Genomic DNA, 21153 nt, shown 5'->3' on the forward strand with positions numbered 1-21153 from the left:
TTGGCAGTGATTACCAGTCGTCAGATTTGCATCAGCTGTGCTTATGGACCTGTGAGCTTGAATATCATTATCACGTTCTATAATCTGCTAGTTCATCTACAGCCAGAACCTGTCTCTTAAACAGCCAGAACCTGTCTCTGAAACAGCCAGAACCTGTCTCTGAAACAGCCAGAACCTGTCTCTGAAACAGCCAGAACCTGTCTCTGAAACAGCCAGAACCTGTCTCTGAAACAGCCAGAACCTGTCTCTGAAACAGCCAGAACCTGTCTCTGAAACAGCCAGAACCTGTCTCTGAAACAACCAGAACCTGTCTCTGAAACAGCCAGAACCTGTCTGTGAAACAGCCAGAACCTGTCTCTGAAACAGCCAGAACCTGTCTGTGAAACAGCCAGAACCTGTCTGTGAAACAGCCAGCAGAATACAGCCGGGAACACAGCCAGAATACAACTAGAACCTGTCTGTGAAAACAGTTAGAACACAGGCAGAACACAGCCAGAATACAACTAGAACCTGTCTGTGAAAACAGTTAGAACACAGGCAGAACACAGCCAGAATACAACTAGAACCTGTCTGTGAAAACAGTTAGAACACAGGCAGAACACAGCCAGAAAACTGTCGGAAAACAACCTACATGTATGCCAAGACAGACACAACAAGTCCCTGGTAGTGCACTACTACATAGTGAACTACTTTTGACCAGAGTCCGTAGAGCCATGGTTGAAAGTAGTGCCCTACATAGGAAATATGGTGCAATTTGGGATGCAGCCATAGACACAGCCAATGCCAAGATGACACAACAAGTCCCGGGTACTGATAGAGACAAAGCCAGAGTCACTAACACTGTACAATAATTTTCTCCTGGGAGGAGAACAATAAACTTTATATTCTATTCTTATGTTCTAATTTAGAGACACAGACAGAGCTTTTATATTCTGTAGAGAATATTGTATTCTAATTTAGAGACTAATTCAAATGTATACAGGACAGACACTTGTTGTCTGACAGATCCACAGGATGTGCTTGGTTTAGCCCAGTATTACACGTACTGTACCAGTACTTACTCTATGAAGCCATGAGAGAGAGAGAGAGAGAGAGAGGGAGGGAGAGAGGGAGGGAGGGAGGGGGGAGGGGGAGAGGGAGGGAGGGAGGGAGGGAGGGAGGGAGGGAGAGAGAGAGAGAGAGAGAGAGAGAGAGGGAGGGAGGGAGGGAGGGAGGGAGGGAGGGAGGGAGGGAGGGAGGGAGGGAGGGAGGGAGGGACCCAAAGGATATCCAGCCAACTTGTCTGTCTGTCCGTCTGTCCCTCCCTCCCTCCCTCCCTCCCTCTCTCTCTCTCTCTCTCTCTCTCTGTCTCTCTCTCTCCCCCTCCCTCCCTCCGTAAGTATGGACAGACAGACAGACAGACAGACAGACAGACAGACAGACAGACAGAGAGAGAGAAAAAGACCTGCTCTTTCCATGACAGACTGACCAGGTGAATCTAGGTGAAAGCTATGATCCCTTGTTGATTGTTAAATGCACTTCAATCAGTGTAGAGGAAGGAGAGGAGACAAGTTAAAGAAGGATTGTTAAGCCTCGAGACAGTTGAGACATGGATTGTGTTTGTGGGTGAAGGGGCAAGATTGAAGTGCCTTTGAGCTGGTTATGGTAGTAGGTACCAACTTCAACTCTGCTGGTCCAACTCTGCTGTGTTGTTCACACTCAACAGTTTCCCGTGTGTATCAAGAATGGTCCACTACCCAAAGGATATCCAGCCAACTTGACACAACTGTGGGAAGCATTGGCGTTAACATGGGCCAGAAACCCTGTGGAACGCTTTTGACACCTTGTAGAGTCCATGCCCCAGAGAATTGAGGCTGTTCTGAGGGCAAGGGGGGGGGGGGTTCCTAATGCTTGGTGTACTCAGTGTATATATATATACACAGAAAATTGGCCGGTGTTAAATTAACTCTCTAAGTGTTACATTAACGATCATTGGTGTTAATAACCAGAGTAAAACATTACCGTCAAAACCACTCCCATCATGATCATATTACCCAGCATGCTCTACTGCAGATGTGTGCTCTAAATACACCCATTGATGAAATGGTTGTTCCAGTTTAAATGGTTTTAGGTTGTCTCTTGGCAGCCATTCTGGGCATTTTGGTAGTCTCGTAACCAACAGTGCCAATAGGTTTCTGCAGGCTAATAGGGTTGGCGGTAAGATGGCGGACGGAAAAAAGTGGGGCATATAATGTGTATGGAGTGGGGGATTGCACAAACCTTCTGGAAGATCTGATGAAGGAGAACATGGCAGATGGGAAAAAGTGGGGCATATTATGTGTATGGAGTGGGGGATTGCACAAACCTTCTGGAAGATCTGATGAAGGAGAACATGGCAGATGGGGAAAAGTGGGGCATATTATGTGTATGGAGTGGGGGATTGCACAAACCTTCTGGAAGATCTGATGAAGGAGAACATGGCAGATGGGGAAAAGTGGGGCATATTATGTGTATGGAGTGGGGGATTGCACAAACCTTCTGGAAGATCTGATGAAGGAGAACATGGCAGATGGGAAAAAACAGGAGGAAAGTGGATTTCTTTTTGAGTGAATATGGAGGATCACACAGAAGTTTTGGAAGAGCTACAGGTGGAAATTGAACCGCTGAGTTTGGACATGATAAAGAATAATCTGGTCCAGTAGGAGTGATATTTTTGGAGAACGTGGACCCTTGCCTTTTGGCAGATCCAGGGTTGGTGAGAAAGGACTTGGTTGCAGTTGAATCAGTGAAGGTAACCTAGGTAACCTAGTGAACCTTCTCAAACTGAAATGGACAGTAGTGGAGAGGGTAGTAAGTTTGAAGTTCCTCGGCGTACACATCACGGACAAACTGAATTGGTCCACCCACACAGACAGCATCGTGAAGAAAGTGCAGCAGCGCCTCTTCAACCTCAGGAGGCTGAAGAAATTAGGCTTGTCACCAAAAACACTCACAAACCTTTACAGATTCACAATCGAGAGCATCCTGTCGGGCTGTATCACCGCCTGGTACGGCAGCTGCTCCGCCCACAACCATAAGGCTCTCTAGAGGGTAGTGAGGTCTGCACAACGCATCACCGGGGGCAAACTACCTGCCCTCCAGGACACCTACACCACGCGATGTCACAGGAAGGCCATAAAGATCATCAAGGACAACAACCACCCGAGCCCCTGCCTGTTCCCCCCGCTATCATCCAGAAGGCGAGGTCAGTACAGGTGCATCAAAGCAGGGACCGAGAGACTGAAAAACAGCTTCTATCTCAAGGCCATCAGACTGTTAAACAGCCACCCCTAACATTGAGTGGCTGCTGCCAACACACCGACTCAACTCCAGCCACTTTAATTATGGAACAATTTGATGTAATCAATTTATCACTAGCCACTTTATATCATGTTTACATACCCTACATTACTCATCTCATATGTATATACTGTACTCTATACCATCTACTGCATCTTGCCTATGCCGTTCGGCCATCGCTCATCCATGTATTTATATGTACATATTCTTATTCATTCCTTTACACTTGTGTGTATAAGGTAGTTGTTGTGAAATTGTTAGGTTAGATTACTCGTTGGTTATTACTGCAGGGTCGGAACTAGAAGCACAAGCATTTCGCTACACTCACATTAACATCTGCTAACCATGTATGTGACAAATACATTTGATTTGATTTGACGTAACCTGTTGTGGACTTGTGATATGTGTTTATGTTTCTACTGACCAGAGGGAGCAGGCACTCCGTGCAACGCAACTTGGGTCAAGATCTGTTTCTTGCTTTGCTCTTAGGAACAGAGCACCATTTGAAAGGAGGGATTTCTGGGGTAGCACTAAGTGGGGAGATGGAGCAATTGAAGTTGAAGATTCCTGGTGTTTGTGACACCCGTCGTTTGGTGCTTCGCAGACCCGGTGGGGAGACAGAGTCACTATCAGTTATTTCATTTATCCTGTTAGAGCTTTTGTGCCGAATCCACTGAGCTGTTTCAGGTGCAACGTTTATGGTCATGTCGCAGCAGTGTGTATTAGGGAGATTCCATGATGTGAGAAGTATACAGGAGAGCATGGGACAGAGGATTGTCTAGTTTCGCTGGGTAAATTTGTGTGTGTTAACTGTAGGGGTGCTGGGGGTCTGGTGCCATGTTGCTGGGGGTCAGAAGTTGACAGAGAACACATTCTCATTTACCGCAACAGTTATAGGGGAGAGGAGGGGGGATGTATGAGCCAAATAAGTAAGTGCCATGGGATCTTTAGTGACCACTGAGAGTCAGGACACCCATTTAACCTACCATCTGAAAGATGGCACCTCACACAGGGCAATGTCCCCAATCACTGCCCTGGGGCATTGGGATCTGTTTTTAAACCAGAGGAAAGAGGACCTGGCCCTCCAACACCATCTGGTCTCCCATCCAGGGACCGACCAGGACCAACCCTACTTAGCGTCAGATGCAAGCCAGCAGTGGGATGCAGGGTGGCCTGGTGCAGGAGCCGATAGGGTCAAAGTTGCGGAATGGGGTGGTTCATTTTAATGAGTGTAGGTGGTGGTGTCTAGGGCTATATTTCACTATCCTAGAGGAACAGGACTAATGAAGAGAATTTCATGTAGGTAGGCCGTGCCTGGCCTCACACTCCGGTACTGTAGGTGGCGGTGTATGCACCTAACAGTTAGATGCGATCCGCCAACCAAATCGTAAAGAAGAAGAAGAAGACAGTCATTCTGAATGCAGGTTGTGGGTAAATGAAAATTCCATTTGTTGGATATCCCAACTCTGGCTGGATTCCAATAGGAATAACATGAACATAATGTGACTTGCAGGCCTGATGTGGCCTGTAAACGATGAGTATTAGGGTAAAACTAGGCCTCAAAATAAGGCCTTATGAGATATGTCATGTATTGTCATAAAGACAGTATATTGGAGGTGTGTCTTAGTGGGGGCGTGGCTTTCACTGTCAGTATGGATGGGTGAGGGTGGATGGGCGAGGGTGGATGGAGTCCTAATACACACGAGCACACACATGCACACTCTGTCTGTCTCTCTCGTTTCCTCTCAGTCTCTGTCTCTCTTCACACACACACAGCTTTCTCCCTTCTTAATAAGTCCTGCTCTGTCTGTGTATCTGCCCTCTGATATGTGGACTAACTCCCCCGCCTCAAATTCCCTCCAAATGTCTCCTATCTATTCCAACTCCCTCCAAGCCTTCCAACTGTCTCCTATCTTCTCCAACTCCCTCCAACTGTCTCCTATCTTCTCCAACTCCCTCCAAACTGTCTCCTATCTATTCCAACTCCCTATAAGCCCTCCAACTGTCTCCTATCTCCTCCAACTCCCTCCAAGCCCTCCAACTGTCTCCTATCTCCTCCAACTCCCTCCAAGCCCTCCAACTGTCTCCTATCTTCTCCAACTCCCTCCAAGCCCTCCAACTGTCTCCTATCTCCTCCAACTCCCTCCAAACTGTCTCCTATCTATTCCAACTCCCTCCCAGCCCTCCAACTGTCTCCTATCTTCTCCAACTCCCTCCAAGCCCTCCAACTGTCTCCTATATTTTCAATCTCCTTCCAAGCCTTCCAACTGCCTCCAATCTATCTATACGCCAACCATTTAATAAGCTCTGTAAACTGTCGGGAAGTAGATGAGAGCTGGGGAACGTTTTTCAAACTCTAGGGATACTTCCAGAATGGCACGCTATTCCCTATATAGTGCACTACTTTTGACCAGAGCCCACACATAGTGCAGCCCAAGTGTTCCTGGAGGGAGAGAGAAGTACAATAAGTACATGTCTGTTGAAGGAATTTTTTATTCCTCTGTTTTAATTCCCAATTCAAATTAAACACTGTCAATTCATAAGAATTTGTAAGACCCTTATTTTATAGGAATGGACAGAGCCCGGTCTTAAAAGTCAAGTAACAGCCTTTATTCAAGAGAGTACTGAGTACATACACATTTTACCACAGGTTATAAACTGAAAATGACGTCAGCATTTTCTAAATGTTCCTTCTCTTCTTGACACTGGTAGAAAGGCTCTATAGCTCTCAAGCCTTCCCTCCTCGCCTAGAGCCAAGGTCAGTCAGTGTAGATAAGCATTCTAGACAGTCTGGATTCATAGTTTATTCATTTGTACCAAGGAACAGACCGTCATTGTTCTAAACTCTTGACTACATTCACTACATTATATTCAATACTGGGATCAAGAGAGAAAATTCATACATGTACAGTAGCATAATAGTATTCTGATTAGTACATCCTGATTGAAATGTATACATAATTAGTCATTATAGATAAAAATTCCCTTAACAATGTCTCAAGAGAAGTTCTCTCTTTTCGTGCTAATGGCTGGAGCGGAATCAGTGGAATGGTATCAAATACATCAAACGGCATGGTTTCCTTGTGTTTGATGCCATTTCATCCACTCCGTTCCAGACATTGTTATGAGCCATTCTCCCCTCAGCAGCCTCCACTGGTGTGTACATATTGAAGCTGCAGTATTTTAACTTCATGGCCCTTAACATCCAACTGAACAACTGTGAAAAGGAGTTTCAGTAGTAGACCCTAAAATTGTCACTGTCGCCCTTCTCTTTTGGAGAACCTGACTCATGACCGCAGAGGCAAAGTGATTTTACTAAAATAGATATTTGTTTGAAGGTGCTGTACATGAATTCGCCTTTACGACCCTCAATATCAGCACTGGTTAAACTGTGAGCAGTTTCAGAGATGTTTCAGAGATGTGTATATACAGTGCCTGAGGAAACTATCCAGATTTTGTGGAAACAATTGTCAACAATCTACACACAATTCCCCATAATGACGAAGTGGAGAAAAAAATTAAACATTTTTGAAAATGTTAAAAAATATACATATATAATAAGAAAATACCATATTTACATCAGTATTCAGATCCTTTGCTAAGAGACTCGAAATTGAGCTCAAGTGCATCCTGTTTCCATTGATCATCCTTGAGATGTTTCTATAACTTGATTTGAGTCCACCTGTGGTATATTAAATTGATTGGACATGATTTGGAAAGGCACACAGCTGTATATATAAGGTCCCACAGTTGACAGTGCATGTCAGAGCAAAAACCAAGCCATGATGTTGAAGGAATTGTCCATAGAGCTCAAAGACAGGATTGTGTCGAGGCACAGATCTGTGGAAGGGTACCAAAACATTTCTGCAGCATTGAAAGTCCCCAAGAACACAGTGACCTCTATCATTCTTAAATTGAAGAAGTTTGGAACCACCGAGACTCTTCCTAGAGCTGGCCGCCAAGATGAGCAATCGGGGGAGAAGGGCCTTGGTCAGGGAGGTGACCAAGAACCCGATGGTCACTCAGAGCTCTTCAGTTCCTCTGTGGAGATGGGAGAAACTTCCAGAAGGACAGCCATCTCTCCAGCACTCCACCAATCAGGCCTTTATGGTAGAGTAGTCAGATGGAAGCAACACCTCAGTAAGGCTGTAACATAACAAAATGTGGAAAAGATCAAGGGGTCTCAATACTTCCCGAAGGCACTGTATTTTGGCAAGTAGCTTTAAAATATCATGTTGTGTTTTTTCATCATTTGTAAACTGAGACTGAGCAGAGAATATTTTTTCACACACACACACACAAAGACAACACAAACACTCCCCCTCTCTCTCTTTCTCACTTTCTCTCTTACACACAGTGCCAAGGGAGGTGGAGTTAAGGTACAGGCGGGGACTGTTTAGGAGCGAGCCACACTCTTGTGACATTAATCACAACTATCTCTCCTCTCCCAAACTCTTCCTGCTAGCCTTAGCCCCGACTGCCACTATCAATTAACTCTGCCAACCTCAATCTCCTTAAGCAAGATATTCCCACACACAAGCATCCATATGCGAGCACGATAACACACAAACACATACAAGAACACACACCTGCTCCATAATTATGTGGAGAAGGAGGCATGAGTAATATGCTAATCACATCCATTGTGTTTGAATCCAGCTGATTATGGAGCTGAGTTGATGTGTTTACTATCCATTTCCCAGTTGAAACACACACACACACACGTTACGTTATGGTAGTCCGTCATATCTAATGATGACAGGCCAACAAGTTAATGGTGTATACTTTGGTGACACACGGACACACGCACCTTCCCTCACAGTGTATACAATCAATAAGGAGTATTTATCTGGGGTTATTTGGTCATTAGCTGTAGTATACCCTTAATATATTATACCCTTTAGTATACCCTGTAGTATACCCTTAATATACTATACCCTGTAGTATACCCTTACTATACTATACCCTGTACTATACCTTATACTATACCATGTGGTATACCCTTAATATACTATACCCTGTAGTATACTATACCCTGTAGTGTACCCTGTAGTACATGCTGTAGTATACCCGCAATATACTAGACCCTGTAGTATACCCTGCAGTATACCCTGTACTATACCTTATACTATACCCTGTTGTATACCCTTAATATATTATACCCTGTAGTATACCCTTAATATATTATACCCTGTAGTATACCCTTAATATATTATACCCTATTGTATACCCTGTAGTATACCCGTAATATATTATACCCTGTAGTATACCCTGTAGTATACCCTGTATACTATACCTTGCATTATACCCTTAATATACTATACCCTTCATATATTATACCCTGTAGTATACCCTTAATATACTATACCCTGCATTATACCCTTAATATACTATGCCCTGTAGTATACCCTGTATATACGCTATACTATACCCTGTAATATACCCTTAATATACTATAACCTGTATACTGTATACTCTACCCTGTAGTATAGCCTGTATATAGTGTACCCTGTATATACTATACCCTGCACTATACCCTGTATATACTATACCCTGTAGTATAGCATGTACTATACCATGTACCCTGTATATACTATACCCTGTATATACTGTACCCTGTATACCCTGTATATACTATACCCTGTAGGATACCCAGTATATACTATACCCTGTACTATACCCTGTAGGATACCCTGTATATACTATACCCTGTAGTACATTGCATTATTCATTGCAGTCACCAGGGAAGCCACAGCCCAGGGAAGCCACAGAGAAGCCACAATCCAGGGAAGCCACAGAGAAGAGAAGTCACAGCCCAGAGAAGCCACAGCCCAGAGAAGCCACAGCCCAGAGAAGCCACAGCCACAGAGAAGCCACAGCCACAGAGAAGAGAAGCCACAGCCCAGAGAAACCACAGCCACAGAGAAGCCACAGCCCAGAGAAACCACAGCCCAGAGAAGCCACAGCCCAGGGAAGCCACAGAGAAGAGAAGTCACAGCCCAGAGAAGCCACGGAGAAGCCACAGCCCAGAGAAGCCACAGCCACAGAGAAGAGAAGCCACAGCCCAGAGAAACCACATCCACAGAGAAGCCACAGCCCAGAGAAACCACAGCCCAGAGAAGCCACAGCCCAGGGAAGCCACAGAGAAGAGAAGCCACAGCCCAGAGAAGCCACAGCCCAGGGAAACCACAGCCCAGAGAAGCCACAGCCCAGAGAAGCCACAGCCCAGAGAAGCTACAGAGAAGAGAAGGCAGATCAGATGACAGTGTTAAGAGTGTGATTATTGGAAAAGGAGCCAGGCTGGTGACGCTTGTCCTCAAAAACAGGTGTAGCCCAAATGACACTGTTCCCTAGGTAGTATGCTATTTTTCAAAATTAGCGGACTATGTAGGGAATACGGTGCCATTTGGTCAGCAGCCGTTAAAGATGGATCATGTACACAATTATCCTCTAAATTGTCTCAGTAAATCACCACCTGCTCCTATCCTCTCTCTGTCTGTCTTGTCTCCTCTGCAGCTGCATGGGTTCCTCCTCCCTCCCTTCCTTCTTCCCTTGCTTCCTCCCTCCCTCGCTGATTCACTGAACAATCTTGGAACTGAACATCCTCAGTGGGAGAGAGAGAACAAATTAGGTAGACAGAATGAGAGAGCGAGAAGGGGGGAGAATTCTGACTGAGAGAATACACAGAGAGAGAGAGAGATGAGTGTACTGAGAGAGAGAGCACGTACTGAGAGATAGAGAGAGAATTAGAGAGAGAGTTGAGTTTACTCAGAGAGAAAGCACGCACTGAAAGAGAGAGAGAGAGAATTAGAGAGAGAGAGAGAGATGAGTGTACTGAGAGAGAGAGCACGTACTGAGAGATAGAGAGAGAATTAGAGAGTTGAGTTTACTCAGAGAGAAAGCACGCACTGAAAGAGAGAGAGAGATAATTATAGAGAGAGAGAGAGAGAGATGAGTGTACTGAGAGAGACAGCACGTACTGAGAGATAGAGAGAAAGAGAGAGAGAGAGAGAGCGAGAGGGGTGTATACTGAGTGAAAGAGATGGTGTACAGATAGAGAGAGAGGGGTGTATACTGAGTGAAAGAGATGGTGTACAGATAGAGAGAGAGGGGTGTATACTGAGTGAAAGAGATGGTGTACAGATAGAGAGAGAGGGGTGTAATACTGAGTGAAAGAGATGGTGTACAGATAGAGAGAGAGGGGTGTATACTGAGTGAAAGAGATGGTGTACAGATAGAGAGAGAGGGGTGTATACTGAGTGAAAGAGATGGTGTACAGATAGAGAGAGAGGGGTGTATACTGAGTGAAAGAGATGGTGTACAGATAGAGAGAGAGGGGTGTATACTGAGTGAAAGAGATGGTATACAGATAGAGAGAGAGGGGTGTATACTGAGTGAAAGAGATGGTGTACAGATAGAGAGAGAGGGGTGTATACTGAGTGAAAGAGATGGTGTACAGATAGAGAGAGAACACTGTGTCAGCCCCAAAATTGACCCAGTCAACATGGCCCTCTCTCCCCAGAGTCTGGCAGCAGTAAACTGTTCTCAGATAACCTAGAGACAATTCATTTCTAAATGGTGTAGTTGTACTGTCAGTCACTCTACTCCCCTAAACATGTGAAGTGCTGGCATTTTTTATTACATTTATTTTACCTTTATCTAACCAGGCAAGTCAGTTAGGAACAAATTCTTATTTTACAATAAGGGCCTACACCTGCCAAACCCGGACGACTGAGATGCATGTGCCTTAGACCACCGAGCTACTCGGGAGCCCAGACGTTACCAGACTTGATTGAACAAGTCATAATCACGCTGTACATAACTAAAACTGGCACAAAGCTTCAGAGACAAAAAAAAGGACAATTAATGAATCTATTCACTTGAGTGAAGTATTTGATCTATTGCATTGTGGGTCACCATGAGTAGCCGGCCACGTTTGATCAGCCTCTGGCACATCATTTTACTGGCTATATAGGAAGTGGTCTTGACATTTTTACTGATTGTACTGCACTTGAAGCCTTTCAAAGTGTTATTTGAACCTGACTAGGCAAGGCACTGTTTGTTGGGAAATGACCTTTCTCTCTGTTACAGTGTGATAGAGAAATAGCCCTTAGAAGTGTTACTCTGCTGTTCTGCACCTCTCTTCATGGTATCCAAAGCCTAAGTATTTTGCTTTCAACTGCAGCGTGTGTCCTTCTCCCACTTCTTACATGTCCACACATTCTTACATACATTCACTTATAGAATGGAAAAATGTATAGAATGCTCAGAGGTACTTTGTCAATTTGGGAGCGTGTGTCCTTCTCCCACTTCTTACATGTCCACGCATTCTTACATACATTCACTTATAGAATGGAAAAATGTATAGACTGCTCAGAGGTACTTTGTCAATTTGGGAGAATGTCCTTCTCCAACTTCCATAAATCCTGATATCTATCGCAGATAGAAGGGACCTGTATAGACTTACTGACAGGAAAGGCCCATAAAGGTATGAGAGTAAGGCTATTTAAAGATTTTATTACACATGTTCCTTCCAAGAAATGAAGAGGTTCTCTTTTATGAGGACCACAACATTGTTCCATTCTACATAGATAAATCAATAGGCCTTCAGCTAAAGGCTGAATTCTCTCTTCCCGTTACCAATCATCCAGACAGCTTATTTTATCGAAGAAGAAATAGTCTTATTTATGTATCTTTCTTTGTAAACCTTCTATTGAACCAATGTGAGGTTTGTTGGCCTGTCTCCAATGTGAGGTTTGTTGGCCTGTCTCCAATGGGAGGTTTGTTGGCCTGTCTCCAATGTGAGGTTTGTTGGCCTGTCTCCAATGGGAGGTTTGTTGGCCTGTCTCCAACGTGAGGTTTGTTGGCCTGTCTCCAATGGGAGGTTTGTTGGCCTGTCTCCAATGGGAGGTTTGTTGGCCTGTCTCCAATATGAGGTTTGTTGGCCTGTCTCCAATGTGAGGTATGTTGGCCTGTCTCCAATGGGAGATTTGTTGGCCTGTCTCCAATGGGAGGTTTGTTGGCCTGTCTCCAATGTGAGGTTTGTTGTCCTGTCTCCAATGGGAGGTTTGTTGGCCTGTCTCCAATGTGAGGTTTGTTGGCCTGTCTCCAGTGGGAGGTTTGTTGGCCTGTCTCCAATGGGAGGTTTGTTGGCCTGTCTCCAATGTGAGGTTTGTTGGCCTGTCTCCAATGTGAGGTTTGTTGGCCTGTCTCCAATGTGAGGTTTGTTGGCCTGTCTCCAATGTGAGGTTTGTTGGCCTGTCTCCAATGTGAGGTTTGTTGGCCTGTCTCCAATGTGAGGTTTGTTGGCCTGTCTCCAATGTGAGGTTTGTTGGCCTGTCTCCAATGTGAGGTTTGTTGGCCTGTCTCCAATGGGAGGTTTGTTGGCCTGTCTCCAATGGGAGGTTTGTTGGCCTGTCTCCAATGTGAGGTTTGTTGGCCTGGCTGTGAGGTTTGTTGGCCCATATGTTTTTTTCCCTTGGTTATTTCCGGTGGATATTTTCCACTCAGTCTAATTGTTTCCGCAAAGCAAATGCCTACATGTATTTCAGTCATACAAAGTGATTTATAGACCAGAGATGTCGCCTATGAAGTAAATCAACAACATCTTTGCTTGCCTGCTTCTCCTTCATAATGAGTTGATCAGCTAAGGACAGCACAGTAATGGGAGTTAGATAACATTATGGCTATGTCCCAAAGGGTATAATTGTTTATTGTTTAGCTGTTCTCTGAGATCATGTTTCTCTGTTGTCACGTGTGTCATTATCCCCCTAGCTAGGATTAGTTTGTTGTAGCACAGATACCGATACACACACACACACACACATATACACACACACACATGAACACAGACACACATGAACACAGACACACAATGTCACGCACAAGGAACACACGCAAGCGAAATCACAAACACACATACACACACACACACATAGGCACAGACACACATGAACACAGACACACACAGCGTTTCTCTCAGATATGTCTGGTACTGATGAGGGAATGAGAGAGGATGAGAGGAGAGACGCCGGGGGATTAGAACACGTACAAAAGGAACTGAAATCCTTCATAATGTCCAAATCCAGGAAGTTAGTTTGAAGATTTCCAGCTCTGTGTGAAATCTATATTTCTGACCCTTAGGAGCCTGTCGCAAATGGACCCTGGTCAAAAGTAGTTCCCTATACAAACGCAGCCTCCATGATACATCATATTGTAGTTCACTATACAAACGCAGCCTCCATAATACAACATATTGTAGTTCACTATACAAACGCAGCCTCCATGATACATCATATTATAGCGTTTCATTAAACTAAGGAGATACCGATTACTGGGATACAAATCCTGTAAATACCACATTTTCATTTTTTACATTCAATGTAGACACACTCCTACAGTCCAGATGATTATCACATTTTCATTTTGAAGTGAGTAATCCACGGAGAAATGGACATTGATATGCTGTAGCAAACAGGGAAGAGAGATTGACTTGAGTGAATGGAGTATATATGCACACACATACAGGTCTGACATGCCTGCCAGATGACTTTGTAAGGGTCACAGACTCTGAACACACACACACACGCAGTCAGAAATACTTGACAAAGCTAGTTGAAGCCCGACTGACATCCACCTTGAGTCTAAACACTTCACAATGGATACCCAGTCAAGCATGAAACAACTCCCTCACCGTCACCAGCCAATGTCCCGGAGCACAAATGTCAGGTGAATGTCTCTGTAATGGCCAGACCTGGATTCAAATACTATTCAACCTGTTTGACTGTTTGCTTTAGCCTGCCTGGAGTGACCAGTGAATGGGGTTTACACTTTTGCAACTATTCAATTGATTCCATTAAGCCAGACAAGCTCAATCAAGCCCAGCTAAAGTATTTGAAATTATTTAAAATACTATTTGAACCCAGGTCTGGTGACGGGCATTTCAGACTGTGCAGACCAGTTCTCAGATCACATAAACCGTTAGTGACACCATAGAAAGAAGAAGGTACTCTAAACCTTATTAAAAAGGAAAACCCACGTTGGTGATGTTTTATAAGAAAATATCAAAGGATTTAAAAAAATTAAGTACATTTAAAAAATAAAAGCAGCTACTATCATCAAACCACATTCTTATCAGAAAGATCAGATGGGTGTAACAACAACAAAAAATATGATAATAAAAATTAAATCAGTCGTACTTGATACCCAAACACTTTCACCTAACACTTGTCTACCTATTAGTCCCAGGGGAGTGTTCTCTCCTCTGTGTGTGTTATATACACGGCACATCAAAGTCAAATCAAATGTATTTATATAGCCCTTCGTACATCAGCTGATATCTCAAAGTGCTGTACAGAAACCCAGCCTAAAACCCCAAACAGCAAGCAATGCAGGTGTAGAAGCACGGTGGCTAGGAAAAACTCCCTAGAAAGGCCAAAACCTAGGAAGAAAACTAGAGCGGAACCAGGCTATGTCATCAAGAAACATTTGGATACGAGTCTTGTGGTATAGCCCACTTACAGTGCCTTGCGAAAGTATTCGGCCCCCTTGAACTTTGCGACCTTTTGCCACATTTCAGGTTTCAAACATAAAGATATAAAAATGTATTTTTTTGTGAAGAATCAACAACAAGTGGGACACAATCATGAAGTGGAACGACATTTATTGGATATTTCAAACTTTTTTAACAAATCAAAAACTGAAAAATTGGGCGTGCAAAATTATTCAGCCCCCTTAAGTTAATACTTTGTAGCGCCACCTTTTGCTGAGATTACAGCTGTAAGTTGCTTGGGGTATGTCTCTATCAGTTTTGCACATCGAGAGACTGAAATTTTTTCCCATTTTTTCCCATGGAGAGCATTTGTGAACAGCAGTTTTCAGTTCTTTCCACAGATTCTCGATTGGATTCAGTTCTGGACTTTGACTTGGCCATTCTAACACCTGGATATGTTTATTTTTGAACCATTCCATTGTAGATTTTGCTTTATGTTTTGGATCATTGTCTTGTTGGAGAACAAATCTCCGTCCCAGTCTCAGGTCTTTTGCAGACTCCATCAGGTTTTCTTCCAGAATGGTCCTGTATTTGGCTCCATCCATCTTCCCATCAATTTTAACCATCTTCCCTGTCCCTGCTGAAGAAAACTTTAAACGACACTTTTTATGGATATCTTTAAGAAATGGCTTTCTTCTTGCCACTCTTCCATAAAGAGAGCTCCTTGGGATGTTTAAAGCTTGGGAAATATTTTTGTATCCAAATCCGGCTTTAAACTTCTTCACAACAGTATCTCGGACCTGCCTGGTGTGTTCCTTGTTCTTCATGATGCTCTCTGCACTTTTAACGGACCTCTGAGACTATCACAGTGCAGGTGCATTTATACGGAAACTTGATTACACACAGGTGGATTGTATTTATCATCATTAGTCATTTAGGTCAACATTGGATCATTCAGAGATCCTCACTGAACTTCTGGCCTTTATGGAAGAGTGGCAAGAAGAAAGCCATTTCTCAAAGATATCCATAAAAAGTGTCGTTTAAAGTTTGCCACAAGCCACCTGGGAGACACACCAAACATGTGGAAGAAGGTGCTCTGGTCAGATGAAACCAAAATTGAACTTTTTGGCAACAATGCAAAACGTTATGTTTGGTGTAAAAGCAACACAGCTCATCACCCTGAACACACCATCCCCACTGTCAAACATGGTGGTGGCAGCATTATGGTTTGGGCCTGGTTTCTTCAGCAGGGACAGTGAAGATGGTTAAAATTGATGGGAAGATGGATGGAGCCAAATACAGGACCATTCTGGAAGAAAACCTGATGGAGTCTGCAAAAGACCTGAGACTGGGACGGAGATTTGTCTTCCAACAAGACAATGATCCAAAACATAAAGCAAAATCTACAATGGAATGGTTCAAAAATAAACATATCCAGGTGTTAGAATGGCCAAGTCAAAGTCCAGACCTGAATCCAATCGAGAATCTGTGGAAAGAACTGAAAACTGCTGTTCACAAATGCTCTCCATCCAACCTCACTGAGCTCGAGCTGTTTTGCAAGGAGGAATGGGAAAAAAATTCAGTCTCTCGATGTGCAAAACTGATAGAGACACACCCCAAGCGACTTACAGCTGTAATCGCAGCAAAAGGTGGCGCTACAAAGTATTAACTTAAGGGGGCTGAATAATTTTGCACGCCCAATTTTTCAGTTTTTGATTTGTTAAAAAAGTTTGAAATATCCAATAAATGTCATTCCACTTCATGATTGTGTCCCACTTGTTGTTGATTCTTCACAAAAAAATACAGTTTTATATCTTTATGTTTGAAGCCTGAAATGTGGCAAAAGGTCGCAAAGTTCAAGGGGGCTGAATACTTTCGCAAGGCACTGTATACATTTAGAAAAAGGAACAACACCTACATTGGGCTGTACTAATGGTATGCATGTTGTGTTGAGGTCAGGGGTAGTGTTGTGTTGATGTCAGGGGTAGTGTTGTGTTGATGTCAGGGGTAGTGTTGTGTTGATGTCAGGGGTAGTGTTGTGTTGAGGTCAGGGGTAGTGTTGTGTTGAGGTCAGGGGTAGTGTTGTGTTGAGGTCAGGGATAGTGTTGTGTTGAGGTCAGGGGTAGTGTTGTGTTGTAGTGTTGTGTTGAGGTCAGGGGTAGTGTTGTGTTGATGTCAGGGGTAGTGTTGTGTTGAGGTCAGGGATAGTGTTGTGTTGATGTCAGGGGTAGTGTTGTGTTGAGGTCAGGGGTAGTGTTGTGTTGTAGTGTTGTGTTGAGGTCAGGGGTAGTGTTGTGTTGATGTCAGGGGTAGTGTTGTGTTGTGGTCAGGGGTAGTGTTGTGTTGAGGTCAGGGATAGTGTTGTGTTGAGGTCAGGGGTAGTGTTGTGTTGTAGTGTTGTGTTGAGGTCAGGGGTAGTGTTGTGTTGTAGTGTTGTGTTGAGGTCAGGGGTAGTGTTGTGTTGAGGTCAGGGATAGTGTTGTGTTGAGGTCAGGGGTAGTGTTGTGTTGTAGTGTTGTGTTGAGGTCAGGGGTAGTGTTGTGTTGTAGTGTTGTGTTGAGGTCAGGGGTAGTGTTGTGTTGAGGTCAGGGGTAGTGTTGTGTTGAGGTCAGGGGTAGTGTTGTGTTGAGGTCAGGGGTAGTGTTGTGTTGAGGTCAGGGATAGTGTTGTGTTGAGGTCAGGGGTAGTGTTGTGTTGAGGTCAGGGGTAGTGTTGTGTTGTGGTCAGGGGTAGTGATGGGTTGAGGTCAGGGGTAGTGTTGTGTTGTGGTCAGGGGTAGTGATGGGTTGAGGTCAGGGGTAGTGTTGGGTTGAGGTCAGGGGTAGTGTTGTGTTGAGGTCAGGGGTAGTGTTGTGTTGAGGTCAGGGGTAGTGTTGTGTTGAGGTCAGGGGTAGTGTTGTGTTTGTTAGTGTTAATGTCAGTGGAGGCTGCTGAGGGGAGAACGGCTCATAACAATGTCTGGAATGGAGCTAATGGAATGGCATCAAAGACCTGGAGACCATGTGTTTAATGTACATGATACCATTCCACTGACTCCGCTCCAGTTATTACCACGAGCCTGTCCTCCCCAATTCAGGTGTCACCAACCTCCTGTGGTGTACATTAATTCACTGTGATGGAATTAAAGATTTCTGCCAATGACCTCTTAGCAACAGACAAAGCATTGGGAACAGTACAATGTATGTGATTTTCCTTGTTCTAAAAGTTGGAGTTGGCTAGATAGGGAAAGACGTGTGGTATGTAAGAAGAGTTGTTAAGCTGGAGTGTGAAATATGTGTTGTGGGAAAAGCCTGTGAATAAGAACCGGATAAAGTTGTTGTCTTTGAACATGAACAAAATAAAATGTTTATACAAGTCCAAGGATTTAAAGAGGAAGGTGTCTATATAGTGAGTTCACTAATTGGAATGAGAAATGATTATGGTATGTAACTAAAACCTACAAGGAGAAGGAGAAGGAACGGAGCTTTTGGAAATGAAAAATGTATGTATGTAGAGTTAAAGGAATAATGGAGGGATGATTGAGGGATGAATGATGGCCTGGAGGAATGGGGGATGAAAGGATGGAGGAGGAATTGAGGGATGGAGAGATGAAGGAGGGATGGAGGAGGAATGAGGAATAGAGGTGTGGCAGAGAGAGAGAGTAGAAATGGTGGGGTGGAGGGATTGAGCAGGGATGGTGGGATGGAGAGATGAAGGAGGAGGGAGAAGGATTGGTGGGATGGAGAGATGAAGGAGGGATGGAGAAGGAATGGTGGGATGGAGAGATGAAGGAGGGATGGAGAAGGAATGGTGGGATGGAGAGATGAAGGAGGGATGGAGAGATGAAGGAGGGATGGAGAAGGAATGGTGGGATGGAGAGATGGAGGAATAGGGGGTAGAGGGATGGGGGATTTTATTTTTATTTATTTCACCTTTATTTAACCAGGTAGGCCAGTTGAGAACAAGTTCTCATTTACAACTGCGACCTGGCCAAGATAAAGCAAAGCAGTGCGACAAAAACAACAACACAGAGTTACACATAAACAAACGTACAGTCAATAAATACAATAGAACAATCTGGAGGGATGAAGCAGGGATGAGGGATGAAGCAGGGATGAGGGATGAAGCAGGGATGAGGGATGAAGCAGGGAGGAGGGATGAAGCAGGGATGGGGATGAAGCAGGGATGGGGATGAAGCAGGGATGAGGGATGAAGCAGGGATGGGGATGAAGCAGGGATGAGGGATGAAGCAGGGATGGGGATGAAGCAGGGATGGGGATGAAGCAGGGATGAGGGATGAAGCAGGGATGGGGATGAAGCAGGGATGAGGGATGAAGCAGGGATGGGGATGAAGCAGGGATGAGGGATGAAGCAGGGATGGGGATGAAGCAGGGATGAGGGATGAAGCAGGGATGAGGGATGAAGCAGGGATGGGGATGAAGCAGGGATGAGGGATGAAGAAGGAATGAGGGATGAAGCAGAGATGGGGATGTGTGTCCTTTGCATGCAGTGCGATGTTGTCATATGATGACCCGTTTGTTTCTCTGAATTGGAATGGGTTGTTCAAACCGCACGTGACATACACTTTATTCGGTCCTCCAACTGCACCGGAGACGCGACATTTAATAATCTTGAACAACTTGGCTACCTTATACCTGGGCTACCCCGGGAATAGGGAGCGTTCTCTCTTCCTATATGGTGACAGAAGACGAGCAGTGAGCACCTCTCACAGCCTCACAGGCACAGCCTCCTACTGGCAGACTTTCAATAGAAAGAGCTCAGCGCTTGAGCTCAGGAGAGGATAGCGCGCGTTCTAACCAGCACAAAGATTTCCCTGGATGACTCTCACAACAATAAGTAATTGACAGACAGACAGATCTATCTGGATTGGGGCTTTGACTCCATGGTCAATGCGGGACCGGGACTGATGCCAGCCCATCAGCGGTGGTCGGCTCGGTCTTAATCCTTACACTCCCTAGCCTATCTCTCCAAAATGTGTCAGTGCGAATCGGTACCGAAAGCCAGCAGAACGCCGGGCTCTGTCGCGGAAGCCGGGAAGCTGTTCCTGAAACACACCACTTTCCACGGCCTGAGACATGTATTTCTGAGCGGCTCCTACCCCCGAAGGCTCGCCTGGCTGTTGGCTTTCCTCACAGCTCTCGCGCTCCTCTTCACCTGGTCCTCAAACCGGGTCCGGTACCTGCTTTCCTCTCCGGTGCACACCAAGGCGCATATGGTGTACGCCAAACGTCTTGTTTTCCCCGCTGTGACCATCTGTAACCAGAACCTCCTCTTACCACGTCGCATGAAGAAACCGGACATATTCAGCGCGGGAAGGTGGTTAGGACTTCTAGGGAGGAACTGGCAAGTGTCCCCCAGCGCCAGGGACGCGCTCACACCCGGGACCGACCATGACATCAGCAGCAGCAACGAGCCGCCCTGGTCTCCGCTCTCTCGGATCCTGGACTTCAACCACTTTTTGCCGCCTCCCCTGGAGTCTCAGCAGTCCATGCAGCAGCTCCTGGACCGCCTCGGCCACCAGATGGACGAGATGCTGCTTTACTGCCGCTTCCAGGGAGAGCTATGCGGGCCTCGCAACTTCAGCACCGTGAGTCTATGGACAGCAACACGAAGTTAGGTTTACAGCATGCAATGACTGTAGATATTGTTGATAAGCTTCTGCAACATGTTGTAGCCTATTGGTATTTAGGAGATAGTAATAATGTTGTTTGGACTAATTATGTCATCAGGCCTATTGTTATGTTTTGAAGTGCTCTGGGCTTGGAATAGATTTGGAGTTGTAATTATCAAGCCAACAAGAGTGGATTTCTATTCCTACTTTAGCCCGTGCTATTTAACAGACCAGTATTCTACCTCGTGCTCTGTCTATATAGTCAGTGGGTATACTGTCATACAATCTATTATGAAGATTTCACGTATAGAAAACTAGCCAGTTGTGTAGCTGTCTTTGGATGATGGTTATGGATATATACAGGCTTAAGATAACCCTATACACAGACAGACAGACAGACAGACAGACAGACAGACAGACAGACAGACAGACAGACAGACAGACAGACAGACAGACAGACAGACAGACAGACAGACAGACAGACAGACAGACAGACAGACAGACAGACAGACAGACAGACAGACAGACAGACAGACAGACAGACAGACAGACAGACAGACAGACAGACAGACAGACAGACAGACAGACAGACAGACAGACAGACAGACAGAGACACAGACAGACAGAGACACAGACTGGCAGTTCAGTATGAGATACCGGTAATTGGTTCTATCTACGATCTATCCTAATATGTTCTGTTGCACTGTGCTGTATGTGAAGGGTCTCTCTCTCT

The 21153-nt window shown here is 44.8% G+C and overlaps 1 protein-coding gene across 3 annotated transcripts in view; it reads left to right on the forward strand.

Moving 5' to 3' along the window:
• LOC109879093 (acid-sensing ion channel 1) overlaps positions 1-21153 on the forward strand; it is a 345520-nt gene that overhangs the window by 262042 nt on the left and 62325 nt on the right. The window contains exon 1 of one of the 3 annotated variants that reach the window (XM_031825722.1): positions 19464-20396. The exons of the other annotated variants lie outside the window; for them this stretch is intronic. Within the exon in view, the coding sequence (XP_031681582.1) occupies positions 19782-20396 (615 nt within the window). The 5' untranslated portion in view covers positions 19464-19781. Of the gene's footprint in view, positions 1-19463; positions 20397-21153 lie in introns of those variants that run through there. 3 annotated transcript variants of the gene reach the window in all.

Source organism: Oncorhynchus kisutch, linkage group LG5 (genome assembly GCF_002021735.2).
Source record: "Oncorhynchus kisutch isolate 150728-3 linkage group LG5, Okis_V2, whole genome shotgun sequence".
Classification (NCBI taxonomy): Eukaryota; Metazoa; Chordata; class Actinopteri; order Salmoniformes; family Salmonidae; genus Oncorhynchus; species Oncorhynchus kisutch.